This window comes from Varanus komodoensis, unplaced genomic scaffold (assembly GCF_004798865.1).
Source record: "Varanus komodoensis strain SLA01 unplaced genomic scaffold, ASM479886v1 scaffold82, whole genome shotgun sequence".
NCBI lineage: Eukaryota > Metazoa > Chordata > Lepidosauria > Squamata > Varanidae > Varanus > Varanus komodoensis.
Window position 1 is genome coordinate 1,563,210 of NW_025336508.1, and position 17,835 is coordinate 1,581,044.

The 17,835-nt window shown below is 51.4% G+C and overlaps 2 protein-coding genes across 2 annotated transcripts in view; both read left to right on the forward strand.

Annotated features, from left to right (window-relative positions):
• The first annotated feature begins 34 nt into the window (after positions 1-34).
• LOC123036772 (transferrin receptor protein 1-like) lies at positions 35-3,297 on the forward strand. The gene is made up of 2 exons (XM_044456205.1): positions 35-197; positions 527-3,297. The coding sequence occupies exons 1-2, from the start codon at positions 192-194 to the stop codon at positions 767-769; spliced, it is 249 nt and encodes an 82-aa protein (XP_044312140.1). The 5' UTR covers positions 35-191; the 3' UTR covers positions 770-3,297.
• A 3,520-nt stretch (positions 3,298-6,817) lies between these two features.
• The window catches only part of LOC123036773 (transferrin receptor protein 1-like), a gene marked incomplete at its 5' end in the record, with an annotated part of 20,285 nt that continues 9,267 nt past the window's right edge, over positions 6,818-17,835 (forward strand). Inside the window, one exon of the mRNA XM_044456206.1 lies at positions 6,818-6,822. Within this exon, the coding sequence (XP_044312141.1) occupies positions 6,818-6,822 (5 nt within the window). The remainder of the gene's footprint in view (positions 6,823-17,835) is intronic.

The following is a 17,835-nucleotide window of genomic DNA, read 5'->3' on the forward strand; positions in this document are numbered from 1 at the left end:
CCAGGGCCATCCCTGCTTGCTGCTAATGCTGAGGCTCTGCCTTTTCTTGCTTGCAGAGCCTGGGCTTGGACCTCCAGTGGCTTTTTGGGGCCCGTGGAGATTTCACTCGAGCCGTCACTGGCCTGACGGAAGATTTCGGGAACACTGACCTGGACAACAAGCTTGCTTGTCGTGAGCTGAATGACCGGATCATGAAGGTGAGTCGTCGTCTTTTTTTCCCCTCCCTCCCTGCCTCCCTCCTGGGCCATAAAGAGGCCCGTGTGGGAGGACTCACTGATCTGAGTGAAGCTGGATTGACCCAAGCCCCCCACTCCCCCACAGCCTCGAAGGAACTGGGCCTTTGCCCAGAAAGCTCTCCAGGGCCCCTCACACCTGAGCTGGTCAGGTGCTCGTGCTCGGTCTTCGCTGGCTGCTCCTGGGGGTTCTGGTTGCCCCTTCAACACAGAGCTGTGTTGCCTTGCCCAAAGGCATGTTCTCGGGGGTGGGTGCCTATGTCCATCTCTCCTCTCCTCTCCTCTCCTCTCAGGTGGAGTACCACTTCCTCTCCCCGTATGTCTCTCCCACGGACGTCCCCTTCCGCCACGTCTTCTTTGGTTCCGGCCCCCACACTCTGCAAGCGCTGGTGGACCACCTCCGCCTCCGGAGAACCAAGCCAGACGCCTTCAACGAGACCCTGTTCAGGAACCAGCTGGCCCTGGCCACGTGGATCATCCAGGGGGCTGCCAATGCCCTCTCGGGGGACATCTGGAACATAGACAATGAGTTCTGAGGTGGCCGAGCGCTTCAGGGGCGCCGCCACAGGGGACCTTTCCTCCTACATAGCAGCACACCACAAAGTCCCCTTAGCCATTCAGAGGGTTTCCAGAAGCCCAGACAAAAATTGAAGCAATTTTCAAATTTCCAGAATTGAAAATTAAATCAAATCCGTGAGTGTCCTGACATGAATTTAGCTAAATGTAGACTCCACTTTTTATGTTCTGTCCTAAAGTCAGCAAGAGGGCTGTTTCAGAGTGAGCAAACCAATGCCTCTAACATGGAGAGCATACAGCCAGCCATCATTCAAGTTGTTCCCAAGCTCTGCTATAGTGGAGAGGAAAAGATACTTAATTTGCGGCATGTTTTTTGATGGCAGAAGCTGAGCCCGAATCTCCCCTCTGCTCTTGTTAGAACTATCTGTCTCTTGAGTACCAGATCTCAAGCCCGCCAGCCCCTGGCGTAGAATGAATGCCGTTTGCCCATGGGCAGATCCAGCGTGGGCTGAGAGCTGCTTCTCCTGCCTTTGCAAGAGAACGGAGAAAGCCTTTCTGGACCTCTCCTGCGACTGCCCCTCTCCTTACTCAGGAAGGCCATGCCAAAGACACGATTCCTGACGACAGGACTGTGTGTAGTTCTGTGGTACTATTTAAAAACTAAAACGAGCATTCCTGCTCAGAGAGGGGCTTGTGGCACTTGACCCCTTGCTCTGAGGCCCTTCAGGAACCGTGGCTTCTCTCTCTGCTAGCAAAATGTGGAGTGCTTTCAGGAGAGGCCGACTCTGCCTGCATTGTGATGTTGAGGTATTTATTATTTATTTATCAGTGACAGTGTTCACTATAAATGGTATTTGTTTTCTACAGAAGATAATTATCGGAAGCAGTGACTTCCATAATTATGACAGTTATACTGTCGTTTTTTATAAAAAAGCAGCATCTGCTAGTACAATCCAACCATGATAACTGGAACTTTTGCCATCGGTTTCCCAGCGGCTTGCATCAACAGCCCCGGTTGCACGAGGACACGTGTTCCCCTCCTGGGGGAACGCTGTTCTGGCAGGCGAAAGGGAATCCTGGGGAGTGCTGCTGTTGGGCACAGCAACTGCAAAGCAGCAGCACCTTCTCTGACCGATCTGAGGAAGCTGCTGGGCTTGTCTCCTCAGGGCCGGAGCCACAGTGCTGCTTTGCTTCACTGGGAGCTCGACGGTGGCGCCCGCCCACGCGAAGCGCTGACGGGCACCACTTCTTGGGTCCGCCTTCAGCCGCGTTTCTTAAGGTTAGTCTGGAGCAAGCCATCGCAGGCCCATGCCAGGCTGTGCTTGAATGCACAGTCGCGGCAGCTGTTGTGTAAAACTTCCAGTACTATGATGTATCATGAGAACTTGGGCCACATTATCGGGGGCAGTGTCTCCCATAATGTTAAAGAACAAGGTAGTTTTTGCCTACCACAGTGTTGTATCGGGGGCAGTGACCCCCATATGTTGCACTAAGGGTGTCTTAATTATCGGGGACAGTGTTTCCCATAGTTTTTTTGTAAGTGCTCGCCACGCAATGAAATCTGTAGAGCATGGTCGTTAGTATCTAACCTGTATATTTGAACTTCTGCGATTGTCTTCCTGAGTCTGGCCTCCCTTCTCACTGGCTGTGTGAGCTGAGCAGCCGTGCGCTGCGAGCAAAGCTCGCAGGGTCGCTGGCTGCTGCTGCCAGTGGTGCATGGCCCAGAACTCTCCCTCGCCCTTGAAGAGCAGTAGGCTTCCTTCGAGTCTTAATGCATCCTGACCCTCTTCTCTCTCCTTCTGCAAGAACTTCTACTGAATTCACAATGGCTGGATGATGATTTGAATGTGTGTATATGTAGGTTTTGCTTTTGACTAATGAATCACTAGGCTGAACCGGGGGGATCTTGGGAATTGGTTCACAGAGGGCCGAAGTCAGGCAGTCTAGAGTGCTCGTCCGCTGCTCTACCCTTACCTGGAATCAGATGGATACCTTTTTTTGTTAAGGTACACTTCAACAGAGGTGCTATGTTCTGGCTCTCTCCGTAGATGGGTCTCTTCCATGCATGCATGGCCGTGAAGTACTGATTCGAAGACTGCCTTGAGTGCAGCTGCTTAATGGAAGATTTCCAAATTTGAGTGGTGCGTTGAGCTGGGGAGACTAGCCCCTTGAGCACTTTAAAAGCTAGCCCTTTAAGCTCCCCTCTACCAGTAAGTCAGTTTAGATGCTTCTCAAACCTGCTGTCTAGCTGAGTTACTTTTCCATGCATGGTACTATTTCACATGGCACGTACATGCCGCATCTTCACAGTAATCTTACTGGGTGTTCTTTCCATAGTGCATGTGCCTCGGATGGGTAATAAAAGCATATATTGTGTATTTGCTAAAATGTATGGACTGATTTTGACTTTCACAAACCTCTGGAGTTCATGTGTTTGTGCCGTAGTGCCGCAACTTTAATTAGAATTGGGGATTGCTGTTTTGGTGTAGTGGTTGATTGGACAAAAATTGCAGGACTCGACTGACTAATAAAGAAAAGTGAAAGCTTGGCTGCCTCTCAGGTGTGGCTCATTAAGCAATATGGACAGGTGCCCAAACAGGGCTCCACGACCCTGCTCTGTTCCCGTGGCACTTTTGCACGAAAACTTTCTTGGAATGCAGTGCAGCAGAGAGCGCTTGCAGATGCCTCCTATGCAGGCAGTACGCCCAGGGGTGCCTCGTCCCGACCATGCCTGTAAATCTACTCACCCCTTGCTTAGGGATGGACAGGCCACACAGGTTAAATACTGGGGGTTCCCAGCAATAGATGCGGCACTACCCAGGCACATGGCTATCCCAGCTGAGAGGGGCAGCCCAACAAAAAGATCACCTTGAATCTTCTTTCTGTCTTCCAGGGTAGTGGCTGTCCCTCCCATTTTTGTGTGGTCCACAAATTTGATGAGCATTCCCACCCCTCATCCAAAACATGAATAAAAATGAGGAGCACTGAGCCCAGGAATGAACCTTCTCATTCCCTCCAGAATGAGAAGCTGCTACTGAGAAGCACTCTTCAATTCCATGTTGTTGCTAGTTGTGAAGTCGTGTCCCACCCATCGCAACCTCATGGACAACACTCCTCCAGGCCTTCCTGTCCTCCACCATCCCCCAGAGTCCACTTAAGCAAACACCGACTGCTTCAGTGACTCCAGCCACCTCATCCTCTGCCGCCCCCTCCTCCTTTTGCCATCAATTGTTCCCAGCATCAGGCTCTTCTCCAGGGAGTCCTCCCTCCTCCTCAGGTGGCCAAAGTATTTGAGTTTCATCTTCAGTATTCAGCCTTCTAAAGAGCAGTCAGGGTTGATCTCCTCTAAGACTGACTGGTTTTATTTCCTTGCAGTCCAAGGGACTCGCAGGGTCCCCTCCAGCACCACAATTCAAAGGCCTCAATCCTTCGGCGCTCAGCCTTCCTTATGGTCCAGCTTTCACAGACATACATTGCAGCTGGGAAAACCATCGCCTTGACTATATGCACTTTTGTTGGCAGGGTGATGTCTCTGTTTTTTAGTATGCTGTCTAGATTTGCCATAGCTTTCCTTCCAAGGAGTAAGTGTCTTTTAATTTCTTGGCTGTAGTCCCCGTCTGTGGTGACCTTGGAGCCCAGGAAAATAAAATCTGTCATCACCGCAATTTCTTCCCCATCTATTTGCCAAGAAGTGATAGGGTCGGATGCCATGATCTTAGTTTTCTTAATGTTGAGTTTCAAGCCAACTTTTGCGCTTTCCTCCTTCACCTGCATCAAGAGGCTCTTTAGTTCCTCTTCATTTTCTGCCATGAGAGTGGTATTCTCTGCATATCTGAAGTTGTTCATATTTCTCCCGGCAATCTTAATTCCAACTGGTGATTCATCTAGCCCTGCCTTTCTCATCATGTGCTCTGCATATAAGTTAAATAGGCAGGGCGACAGTATATAGCCTTGCCGAACTCCTTTCTCAATTATGAACCAATCAGTGGTTCTGTGTCCAGTTCTCCCTGTTGCTTCTTGACCCACTTACAGGTTTCTCAAGAGACAAATCAGGTGGTCTGGTACTCCCATCGGTTTAACAACTTGCCACAATTTGTTACGATCCACACAATCAAAGGCTTTAGCATAGTCAATGAAGCAGAAGTAGATGTTTTCCTGGAACTCCCTAGCTTTCTCCATGTTGGCAATTTAATCTCTAGTTTCTCTGCCTCTTTGAAACCCTGCTTATACTTCTGGTAGTTCTCGGTCCACATATTGCTGGAGCCTAGCTTGTAGGATTTTGAGCATAACTTTGCTAGCATGTGAAATGAGTGCAATGGTGCGGTAGTTTGAACATTCTTTGGCATTGCCCTTCTTTGGGATCGGAATGTAAACTGACCTTTTCCAATCCTGTGGCCACTGTTGAGTTTTCCAAATTTGCTGGCATATTGAGTGTAGCACTTTTACTGCATAATATTTTAGGATTTTGAATAGCTCAGCTGGAATACTGTCACCTCCACTAGCTTTGTTGTTGCTCAGACTTCCTAAGGCCCATTTGACTTCACATTCCAGGATTTCTGGCTCGAGGTCAGTGACCACCCCATCGTGGTTGTCAGGGACGTTAAGCTCTTTCTTGTATAGTTCTTCTGTGTAATCTTGCCACCTCTTCTTAATCGCTTCTGCCTCTGTTAGGTCCCTGCCATTTTGGTCCTTTATCATGCCCATCTTTACATGAAGCGTTCCCTTCATATCTCCAATTTTCTTGAAGAGATCTCTGATCCTCCCTATTCTATCGTTTTCTTCTATTTCTTTGCACTGTTCAGTCAAGAAGGCCTTCTTATCTCTTCTAACTGTTCTCTGGAATTCTGCATCCAGTTGGGTGTATCTCTTTCTCCCTTGCCTTTCACTTCCCTTCATTCCGCTGCTATTTGTAAAGCTTCCTCAGCCATTTTGCTTTCTTACATTTCTTTTTCTTTGGGATGGTTTTAGTTGCTACCTCTTGTACAATGTTGCGAACCTCCTTCTATAGTTCTTCAGGCACTCTGTCTATCAGATCTAATTCCTTACATCTCTTTGTCACCTCTACTGTATATTCATCAGGGATATGATTTAGGTCATACCTGACTGGCCTGGTGCTTTTCCCTACTTTCTTCAATTTAAGCCTAAATTTTGCAACAAGAAGCTCATGATCTGAGCCACAGTCAGCTCCTGGTCTTGTTTTTACTGACTGTATAGAGCTGCTCCTTCTTTGGCTGCAGAGCACGTAGTCAATCTGGTTTCTGTGTTGACCATCTGATGATGTCCCTGTGTAGAGTCGTCTCTTTGGTTGTTTGAAAAGAGTGTTTGCTATGACCATCGTATTCTCGACAAAATTCTACCAGCCTGTGCCCTGCTTCATTTTGTACTCCCAAGGCCAAACCTGCCTGTTATTCCGGTTATTTTTTGGCTTCCTACTTTACCATTCCAATCCCCCATGATGGTAAGGACATCATTTTTTGGTGTTAATTCTAGAAGGTGTTGTAGGCCTTCATAGAGCCAGTCAACTTCAGCCTCTTCAGCATCAGTAGTTGGGGCATAGACTTGGACTACTGTGATGTTGAATGGTTTGCCTTGGATTTGAACTGAGATAATTCCGTCATTTTGGAGATTATATCCCAGTATTGCTTTTCCTACTCTTCTATTGACCATGAAGGCTACTCCATTTCTTCTGAGGGATTCTTGCCTGCAGTAGTATACCAGATGGTCATCTGAATTAAATGCACCCATTCCTGTCCATTTTAGTTCACTGATTCCTAAGATGTCGATGTTCAGTCTTGTCATCTCTTGTTTGACCACATCCAGCTTGCCTTTATTCATAGATCTTAGATCTTTACAGCATCGGACTCTCCTTTCACCACCAGATACATCAGCAACTGAGTGTCTTTTCGGCTTTGACCCAGTCGCTTCATTCTTTCTGGCGCTACTAGTACTAGCCCTCCGCTCTTCCCCAGTGGCACATTGGAAACCTTCCGACCTGAGGGGCTCGTCTTCCGGCGTCATTATTTTGCCCTTTGGTACTGTCGATGGGGTTTTCATGGCAAGGATACTGGAGTGAGTTGCCATTTCCTTCTCCAGTGGATCAGCTTTTGTCAGAGCTCTCTGCTATGACCTGTCCATCTCCAGAAATTTATGCTTTCAGGCTAATTTGCCACAGCTATTTTTTTTTTCATTTTACTTTGATGTTCAAATCATTTGGAATAACTTCTATGGGTAAAATCACGAAAAGATCTAACACGTAACTGGGCCAGAGAGAACCCTCTTTTCTGGCATCATCCCGTGAGTTTCCCAGGGAGTTTCCTTGTTGGCTGCTGCCAGAGGCCAGGTCCTTCTATGTGCCTTCCTGTGCAAGGAGCCCTTTGAGCTAACTATGCTTTCATAAGCTAAGGACAGCCAAAGGTTTGGCTGCGTCTGGACAGAGCATGGTGAGCAAATCAATAACTATAAAATTATATAGGTACATCGTGCAATCATTGGCACAAGCTAAACACTGCTGGCTAAAGGAAGCTCCACTTTAGGGAGCAGTATATGTTTCTCCCTCAGCTGTAGCCGAACTGTTCAGATGGTATCTCAAGATAGAATCACAGAATAGTAGAGTTGGAAGGGGCCATGAAGGCCATCGGGTCCAACCCCTGCTGTTGCAGGACACCAAGTCACACCATCCCACCCAGAGGGCTGCCCAGTTTTGCCTTGAATGTCTCTGGTGTGGGAGAGCCCCCAGCTCTCCAGGCAGCTGGCCCCACTATCGCATTGCTCTGACAGTGAGGAAGCTTTTCCTGATGCCCAGCCTGTACCTGGGTTGTCGCAACTTGACTGGATTATTCCGTGTCCTGCACTCCGGCATCAGCAAGAAGAGATTTCAGCCTTCCTCTTTGTGACAACCTTTGAGGTACTTATAGAGGGATATCATCCCCCTCCCCCCATCTTCTCAAGGCTGAACACGACCAATTCTCTCAGTCTCCTCTTGGGCAGTGTTTCCAAACCCTGAATCATTTTTGTTGTCTTTCTCTGGACCCTTTCTAATTTACCTGCATCTTTCTTAAATCTTGGTGCCCGGAACTGGACACAGTACTCCAGGTGAGGGCTGACTAGTGAGGAGTATAGAAGAACTACTGCTTCTCATTAATTGGAAGTAATACTTCAGTTAATGCATCCCAAAATAGCATTTGCCCTTTTGGAGGCTACATCACACTGTTGGCTCATGTTTAGCAATTGTCCACAATTACTCCAAGATCTTTTTTCAGTTCTGGTGAGCCACGCATTCCCCAACTTGTATCGATGCATTTGGGTTTTTTTTTTTTCTAGGTGGAAGACTTTGCACTTGTCCTTATCGAATTTCATTCTGTTGCTTTCAGCCCAGCATTCAAGTTGATCAAGACTGCCTTGGATCTTCATTCTGTCTTCTAGGGTGTTTGCTATTCCAGTTTTGTATCATCTGTGAATTTGATTATCTTTCCTTGTACTTCCTCATCTAAATCATTATTAAAGATGTTGAAGAGCAGTGGGCCCAGGACTGAATCCTGCGGCACCCCACTCGTTGCCTCCACCCACTTTGAGAAGGTGCCATTGATGAGCACTCTTTGTGACCGATTTAGCAGCCAATTTTGGATCCACCTAATAGTTTTTCCATCTAGTCCAGTTTTGCTTATCAGAATGTCGTGTGGCATTATGTCAAACGCTTTACTAAAGTTTCAGTAGATTATGTCCACAGTGTTCCCTTTGTCCATTTGGGAGGTTACCCAGTCAAACAATGAGATTAAATTAGTCTGACAGGAGTTAACTTTTGATAAATCCATGCTGGCTTCTGTTAATCACTGCATTTTTTTTCAAGATGTTTGCAGATGGATTTTTAAATAATTTGCTCCAGGATTTTTCCAGGGATTGATGTCAGACGAACTGGTCTATAGTTCCCAGGTTCCTCTTTTTCCCCCTTTTGGAAGACCGGGACAATGTTATCCCTTCTCCAGTCAATCTGGCAGTGCTCCAGTTTTCCAAGATTTATCAAAGATAATAGCCAGTGGCTCTGAGAGTTCCTCCGCTAGCTCTTCAATGACTCTGGGATGGAGTTCATCAGGCCCTGGAGATCTGAAAGGGTTGATTCCACCCAGGTGTTCCTTGACCATTTTTCTGTCCTTCTTGGGCTGCCATCTCTCACTTCCTCTTGATTGCAGATTTCCTTGTGGAAGAAGACTGAAGCGAAGTAGAAACTGAGCACCTCTGCCTTTTCCTTGTCATCGGTTATCACTCTGCCATCCACTTTAAGTCGCTGGACACCCTTCTCTTTCTCATGTCTTTTGTCCTGGATGTATCTGAAGAGGACTTTCTTGTTGTGCTTGGCATCCCTTGCTATTCTTAGTTCATTTTCTGCTTTAACCTTCCTGATGCAATTCCTTGCTATTTGTTTATATTCTTCTTTCGTGGTCTGGCCCTGCTTCCACTTCCTGTACATGTTCTTTTTTTCTTTCAAGCTGTCACTTAACCTTTTGTGGAGCCACGTGGGCTTCCTCTGCTGTCTTCTACACTCTCTTCTTGATGGAATTGTTTGTAGTTGTGCTTCGAGAATCTTCTTTTTCAAGAGTTCCCATCCCCCTTGGACACCTTTCCCGTTAAGGATGTGTTGCCATGGCATTTCGTTTATCATTTTCCTAAGTCCATTACAGTTGGCTTTCTTGAGGTCCAGGTTGCTTGTTTGGCTCCAGTTACCCTGTGTCCATCACTGAGCATTCAAGTCGTCACTTTCCCCCAGACCTCTCATGGTGCTTCTTTTGTCCCCCAAGCCGTCCCTGTTAGTATTAAATCGAGGATAGCTGATCCTCTCATGCCTTCCTCTACTTTCTGCTGGAGAAAGTTGTCGGCAACACATCTCAGGAATCCCTTGGAGGGGCCATCCTTGGCAGAATTTGTCTCTTAAAGGAAAGTGAAGTCCCCCATGATGACTACATCATTCTTGGAAATGCCGTCAAGTTGCTTTTCAAAGGTTGCATCCTTGTCCTCTTTCTGTCCGGGTGGATGGTAATACATGCCCACAACTATGTTTTTCTTCTGTTTTGCTCCCTTTCAATTTAGCCAGTTGCAATGTATGGCTGTGAAAGCTGGACCATAAGGAAGGCTGAGCACCGAAGAACTGAGGCCTTTGAATTGTGGTGCTGGAGGAGATCGCCTTGGACCGCAAGGCGATCAAACCGGTCAGTCCTAGAGGAGATCAACCCTGACTGCGCTTTAGAAGGCCAGATGCTGAAGATGAAACTCAAATGCTTTGGCCACCTGAGGAGACGGATGGACTCCCTGGAGAAGAGCCTGATGCTGGGAACAATTGATGGCAAAAGAAGGAGGGGACGGCAGAGGATGAGGTGGCTGGATGGAGTCACTGAAGCAGTCAGCGTGAGCTTGGGTGGACTCTGGGCGATGGTGGAGGACAGGAAGGCCTGGAGGAGTGTTGTCCATGGGGTCGCAATGGGTCGGACACGGCTTTGCAACTAACAACAAAGTTAGCCAGATGCTTTCAGTGGAGCTACTGAGTTCCTCTTCTCGAATTTCTGTGCTGGCGGGCCAGTTGCTGCCGCACTGAGAGCAGCTAGCACAAAACTGTGATTTTGGGCCACGCATGCCACCATGAGGACCTTGTGGTCAGCTAGCAGAGCACATGGGAGAAGGCCCTCCGAAAGGAATGCTCTTATTGGCACAGAGATGTCCTCCCCCAACCTGTCCTATTTGACAAGTCTTCCAATTTGGCGGGGGGAGGGGGATACGCAAGGGCAGCTCGTGCTTGGTTCTGGGGTGGGGGGGCGGCTGGGTTTGGACAGTAAGAACCCACGCGCTCTGCACTCTCATAGTTTTTGAGGGCAGGCCTGAACCCCCCCCCCTTTTGCAAACTTTTCCCCATTGTTAGTCTGGTGCGAACCTGCAACAGGAGGAAGGACTATGCTTGGCTCGTGGGGAAGGTGGACCTGCGCTTTTGCTCCACCGACAGAACACGGGGGCCACACGAGCCCCCATCTGCCAACCCTAAGCGAAGAAGGTTCTGCCGCTTACGGGGCTTCCTATCAAGTGCCTGCAGACCGGGCAGAAAAAATGCTTTTTTCCGCCTCCCTGGGGTTTCTCTTTACATTTCAAGATACTCAAGTATCCAAGGCAAGGGAGCCCCGTGGGAGAGCTGCGATTTCCAGCCATCCGCAAGGCTCTTTCTGCTCCATTGTGTCAAGATGTAAAATTTGGTCGACTTTCCTCTTAACAGCAACGACAATTCAATACATTGCTTAATAGACGGGGGGGCGCTGAGGACGACAATTGTGGGGAAAGCCCTGCAGGATTCCTTGAGTGAGGGGTCCCGAGGGCACAGTGTGCCGACGGGCGACTCCAGCCAGCTGGCAAGCGCCACCCTGCTCCCACGAAGGAGGCCGACGTCTTGCTGCAGCGGGACCCACGCATCCCAAGCCTTTCTGCAGACAAGCACGTCCTGCCAGCCCCAGCTTGCCCTAAGCCAGCTTTTCCTCTGCCTCGGTAGCCGAAGTCTTTCGCCCGAAAGGGCCGTGAAGCAGTAGATGTAGCTCGGAAGGGGTAGGCGGGCATCAGCCGCAGATCGCAAGAGAAGACGGCGAATCGTGTGCCTTGGCCTCCCGTGTCCGGCAGGTGACGCCGCAACGCCACCGCTTGGTGTGTCTTGCCCGACAAGTTGGAAGCAGGAACGAGCAGGAGAAGCAGGAAGCCCGTGCCTCGCAGGGCGACGTCGGAAGGCGTCTTTCTGGCAGGGAAAAGCCTCTCCCGCGGTCGGCATGGCTCCCATCTCTTCAAGCCAGCCCCTGCCTTGCGGTTTCGCTCCTTATCCCTGCTCAGGGCCAAGGCGGGCCGGGTGGCTGGCCGGTGACGGGCTCCCCCGTCGCTTTAAAATTCTGAGCAATGCACTCTGGGGCTTTGGACATTGTTCAGGGGCAGGCAGCGCTTCCCTCTTCCTCTTTTGATACGCTCTCCTCTCTAAAGGGACAGCCCACATATAAGCAACTGGGCGAGGAGAAGGTAAGTTCTATCCACTGCTCTCCTTCTATGCCGGAATCTGTACTAATTACTCCAGGAAATGATCCGAAACGGACAGAGGATTCGCCGGAGCCAGACCAGGGTGCAGCAAGAGGCCCACATCCCCAGGCACGTGCCCCTCACAAACCTACAGCTGGGAACTCAATCCTGGAGGAAAACCTGGCAGGACCATCCAGCCCCTACAGCCTTGCCCAGGCAGGAGGTCCGCATCCCATGGTGCACTGTTCACGGGTTCAGTGCCTCCACTCCCAGGGGGGACCACTCCCAGGGGGGACCTCTCCCAGGCACTGGGACGCAGGGCAAACCAGGCTGGTTCGGCCACAGCCGCCCCTGCTGCTCCAGCGAGGGCGTCCGATCAGACAGGCTGCAGCGGCAGCTCGGGCAGCCCTCCTAGTGCTAGATGGGGGGAGCTGGCTTTCTGAGTGCGAGGAACCCCCGTGACAAAGCAAACAAGCGTGTTGAGCAACCGGGCGAGTCCAGCCACAAGGTCAGAAGGCGCAAACTGCAAAGTAGCAGCTAAACCTGAAGCAAACAGAGTTTGGCTGGCCAGGCCCCAGAGGGCAGATTGCAAGGTCCCAGCTCCTTGGCTGACGTCTCAGCTGTCACTGACAATGAGGCCTCGGGGAAGGAGGGCGTCATTCTGTGGAAGGGGAAGCGGTGCTCCAGAAGGAGCCTTCCTTGGGAGCGGAGCGCTCTTCCTCTTGAGCTGTGCGTGTCCTGGAGAGGGGGCGCTGGAAGGAGGAGAGCCAACCATCAAATGCATAGAGAGAGAGAGAGAGTTGCCTTTAAAATTCAGCAGCGGCTCTAGTCTTGCCAACGCAGGCATGGGAACCCTGTTATGGGTCCATAACTGGCTGAAGAACAGCAGGCAGAGGATGGAAATCGACGGTGATCCCTCCCAGTGAGGTTCAGTGCCGGGACCAAAGCTTTTCGACTTACTCATAAATGATCTGGAATTAGGTGTGAGCAGCAACGTGGTGAAGTTTGCCGATGGCACCAAACTGATCGGGGTGGTTAAAACCAAAAGGGATCATGAGGCGCTGCAAAGGGATCCTCCCAAGAGGGGGGAAGTATAAAGGAACGCACGCTGGGCAGAAAGACCCCAAGCGCCAGGGCAGGCTGGTGCAATGTGAGTTGGCAGTGGCAGATCTCGAAAGGGATGGGGGGGGGGGGAGCTCAGTGAACATCTCAGCCCAGTGAGCAGCTGCTGTGAATTAGAAATCGAAAGTAGGGCTGCTGAGCTCACACGCCCCTTATGCAAATCGCTGCTCTGCCCTCACTGAGAATTAGGGATGTGTGACAAGCCCCTTGGAAGTCCCGGGTTTGGCTCCCTGGACCCTGGTGCTTGGCAGCGCCCAGAGGATGAGGCCCTGCCACACACACTGCCAGGCTGCTTCCTCTCGGAGTCACAGCAGTTCCCCTCCACCAAAGGAATTGTGGGACCAACTTTGTCTGCAGTCTCACCCGTGATTCGCACTGCGTGTCTTTAAGTGCATTCGTCGTCTTCCCATTTTGCATTTTGCACATCGTATACACGGGTCGGTGAATTTTCATGCAATGGTGCTGTATTCTGTGCCAGACGAAAAGAACTGTGCAATAGGGAATTTTGCACACCCTTCCGGGTGCAGCTGCCAGGCCCACATGCCTCTGAGCGGGGTCGTCCGGAGGTTTGGAGCGCTGCCGTCGCTACACTGGTGGCACGCAGCTCTCTCTCTCCTTTCCATCATCTGATGTGCTGCGCTGTGCCTGGCTGACGCTCAATCCGGACAAGACTGAGATGCTGTCGGGGTGGCTCCCCTGAGCAGATGACGGGTGTCCAGCCTGTTACAGAGAGACACGGAAACTGAGCGTGTCAGAAGGGGCCTCCCGGGTCATCTAGTCTGCCCCCGGCTCCACCCAGCTCCACTCATGGCATTCTTGCATTCCCCTGGAAGGAGCAGGCCTGTTGCCCCTTGGAAGGCTCCCTGCGCCACCTCAGCAGGTCACTTGACTGCTGTGAACCGCCCAGAGATGTTCGGCTGCGGGGCAGCACAGAAGTGAAATAAATCCTACTGCTCATCTGCTATGGCAGCGAAAGGGTTGGCTCTTTGTGAGCAGCTTAACCGAGGAAGAGAGGTGGCTTTCTCTCCATAGGCCGTTTTCTCCCTTTCCGTGTGTGCTGGGCGTGAGGGAACGGGTGAACTGGGTGTGCAGGGAAGACTGAAGGCCTTGGAAGGTGTTGATGAATTGATCACACTTAGATGCTACATTTTTCCCCTCTTGCAAGGAATCCAAGGGGACTTCCATGCCCCCCCCATTTCTATCCCCACAACAACCCTGTGAGGTAGGTTAGGCTGAGAGCCAGTGACTGGCCCAAGGTTGCCAGGGGAGCTTTATTGCGAGAGGGGAGCAGAATTTGCGTCTTCTAAATCTCAGGGCTTCTCTCCATGTGGTCCCTTCTCCAAGCCTGCTGCTTCTGGGTTATTCGCGGGATTACATCCGCCCCTGCGGACATTTTTTCCTGGGGTTTTCCTTTCTGTATGTTCCGTTTCAAACCACAAGGCAGCTCTGCAGTGTAACAGAATTGCACAAACACAGAAACATCTCATAGCAAAATGTCCAAATTCGACCACCCTTTCCTTGATGGAAAAGACCCATGAGAAAGGTTGCAAAGCACCAGAGAGACCCTGGAGGATGCCAGTTTCAAGGATAGCCCCTGAAAAATGCTGTGAGCAAGGAATCACAAACATGATATATGCTCGCCACTTCTTCTCTGACATGAAAAAGAACTGGGACTCAGCAGCCTCTCTCTCTCTTGTTCTCCCTTTGCCCTTTTAAAGAGGAAGTGTAATGCACACACAGGAGGGACATTCCCCATGCCCCACCGAGGCAGCCTCATTCCCAGCCATAGTCAGCACCTGAGCTGCACGTCGGCCCGCTCGTCGCTTTGGCCTTGAATGCTGTATCTCAAATACCAGAAGCAAAAATGTGCGACCAAGACATTCCCTGAGCACCCGGTGCCAGGACGGCCCTTTCTTGTTCAGAACCTCTGTGCCCAAGACGGTCTTCCTAGGTACGGCACCTGTGGAGCTAGTTGCGATGTGTGGCGTCTGATCCTTGCAAGTTTACACAAAAAGCAAAAATACTGCCGGCGTAGCGCCACTGGCCAGGGCATCCTGGGAGCTACAGGCCGTTTTGCTCTCTGAACTTCATAGGACGGCATCTTTAGTCTAGCCTATTAATAGGACGGGGAATTTATTAGAAACATAGAAACAGAGCGAGTGGGAAGGGGTCTCCCAGGCCATCTAGTCTGACCCCTGGCTCCAGCCGGCTCCGCCCACGACATGCCTGCCATGCGCCAGCCTATCTCTGAACACCCTGAGTTAAGCATTTGTCCCGACTGAGTTTCATTCTGCTGTTTTCAGCCCGGTGGTGCAAGCCCCCAAGATCCCTTTGAACCTTCCTTCTGTCCGCCAGGGTATCGGCGATCCACCCACTTTGGCATGAGCATCCCTATATCCCTCCTCATCCAAAGTATGCATAAAATGCTGAGGAGCTCTGGGCCCAGGGATGAACCAGGTGCCCTTCATCCCCATCCCCAGTCGGAGACGTTGCTTCCAAGAAGCACCCTTCGAGTCCAGTTCTGCAGCCAGCTGTGGACTGAAATCAGTCTCTGAACCCAACAGTCAGTGACATCCACCCCACAGAATATTGGGAAAGCTTTCTCTGGGGTGCCAAGTCCTGCCTATTTCCTTGCAGCCCTCAAACTGGTGCAGCAAGCAGGTATTTTACCTGGAAGTGCAGCCTTGGGCCCCAAGCATGCGCCCAAATTTCACTTCGAGGGCTTAATGTGCAACAGAGTTCTAAGAGACACGCCAGTTAAATCTAAGCCCTGGCCCAGCGAGAGTGAACTGGCCTGAGCTGCGAAGGCAGGCAGGGGCGTTGCGCGCTCAAATCCGGATCCCCTTTCTTCTGCCTAGTCTGTCGGGGAGCCCCTGCACAGAACTGGGACGTGATGGCTCAGCTCTTGGATGGAGAGGGAAATGGTCAGCGGATGCAGCTGTTCGAAGAGCAGGAGGAGGGAAGCACGGACATGGGGAGTGACCTCCTTTGGACCCCAGTGGTGAAGCCGAGGATCACGAGACGCCACCTCGGCTGCATGGCGTCTGGGGCGCTGGCCCTCCTGCTTCTCGGTAACGCAGCTCCCCCAGTGCTGACGTGCTCGGCGGCGATGGCTGGGGCCAAAGGGGCTCCCGTCAGGGCTTTTTGGCTTCTGACCCCCCTGCAGAGCATGCCCCCCCCCCCCCCCCCAACACACACACACAAACACTTTAGACTGGAACCCTATCCAGATTCTCTGGGATGCCTCGAACGGCCAAATGGGTCAGGACAGAGCCTGGCTTCCGGCTGCCCCTGTGAGGCCCGGCTGCACGGGCCCTGCTTCCCTCTGCTCCTGAAAAGAGCAACCAGCTCGTGCGGCATCAACGGGGGCAGCTCTGCACGGTCTGCACAGAACCAGAATTTCCGGCATCCTCTGGGGGCTTGTCCAGGTGGATAAACACAGAAAAAGAGCAAGTCAGAAGGGACCTCCCGGGCCATCTAGTCTGACCCCCGGCTCCAGCCGGCTCCGCTCGCGACATGCCCACCATGTGCACATCCAGCCTGTCCTTGAACACCCGCACCGATGGGGCCTCAACGACCCCCCGTGGGAGCCCATTCCATGCTGTATGGGTCCTAACGGACTTCCTGGCGTCCAAACTTGAACATTGGTTCCCTGAGCTTTGCTCCATTGGAATGCGTCCTGCTCTCTTCTGCAGGGGAAAACAGGCTTTGACCCACCTCCACATGACACCCCCTCACACATCACCAACAGTGTCCCTCGGGGTCTCCTCCAGGCTGAAGAGCCCCAGTTCCCTCAGCCTCGCCTCATTCGGCCTCCCCTGCAAACCGGCCACCAACCTTGTGGCCCCACGCTGCACTGACTCCAACCTGGCTATATCCTTCCTGTAATGTGGAGCCCAGAACTGAGCACAATACTCCAGTTGCAGGCACACCAGAGTAGTATACAGTGGTAGTAATACCTCTCTTGATCTAGAAGCCACACTTCTGGCTATGCAGCCAAGGATGGCGTTCGCCCTCTTGGCCACTGCATCACACGGCTGGCTCATGTTCAGCCTGCAGTCAACCAGCACCCCGAGGTCCCTTTCACAAGTGCTGCTCTCCAGCCACTTATCACCTAACCTGTACTTATGACAGCTATTCCTATGCCCCAAGTGCAAGACCTTGCACTTATCCACATTGAACGCCACCCTGTTGTCTCCTGCCCACTTCCATAGTCTGTCCAGATCCTTTTAGATCCGGAGTACCTGCTTCTCAGTTCTGGCCACTGCCCCCGTTTTAGTATCGTCTGCGAATTTGATCAGCAGACTGTTCACCCCTCCTTCCATGTCACTGATGGAAAGATTGAACAGGATGGGTCCAGGACAGAGCCCTGGGGGACCCCGCTTGTCACTGGCCGCCACCCCAATGGTTCCCCTGTGATGAGAAACCAGATTTTCCCTAATCCTGCCTCTGCAAAAGCGCTCGCCCTTTCCAACTGTTCACACAAACAGGGTTCCTGATTGGCTACCTGAGTTCGCCTGAGCAGAGAGAGGTGGCAGGACTTCCCGAAGAAGCTCCCAGCACCGCACCGTGTGAACAATGCCCCAGCCTTCGTGTGCCGGAGGCCCCATCGCCAGAGGCGGTCCACAACTTCCACGACCTTGCAGAGATGCTGTCAGAAAAGCTCAGAGGCGCAACCTTCCAGGATGATATCAGGTAACGTCCTCCAGAAAGCACCTGCACGGAGGAACAGGTCAGGAGGTGCAAAAGGGGGTTTCCTGCAGTGGCAGGCCCCTTGGCGTCCGATGACTTGACTCAAGTGCAATTTCGCCTAGCAGGATGAGGGATGCTTTTGCGTCCTACGATGCTGGAAGTACCGCAGATGAGGGCATGGCTGATGAAGTTCAATTGCTCTTTAATAAATACGGCCTCGACAAAGTCTGGAACGATGAGCACTACG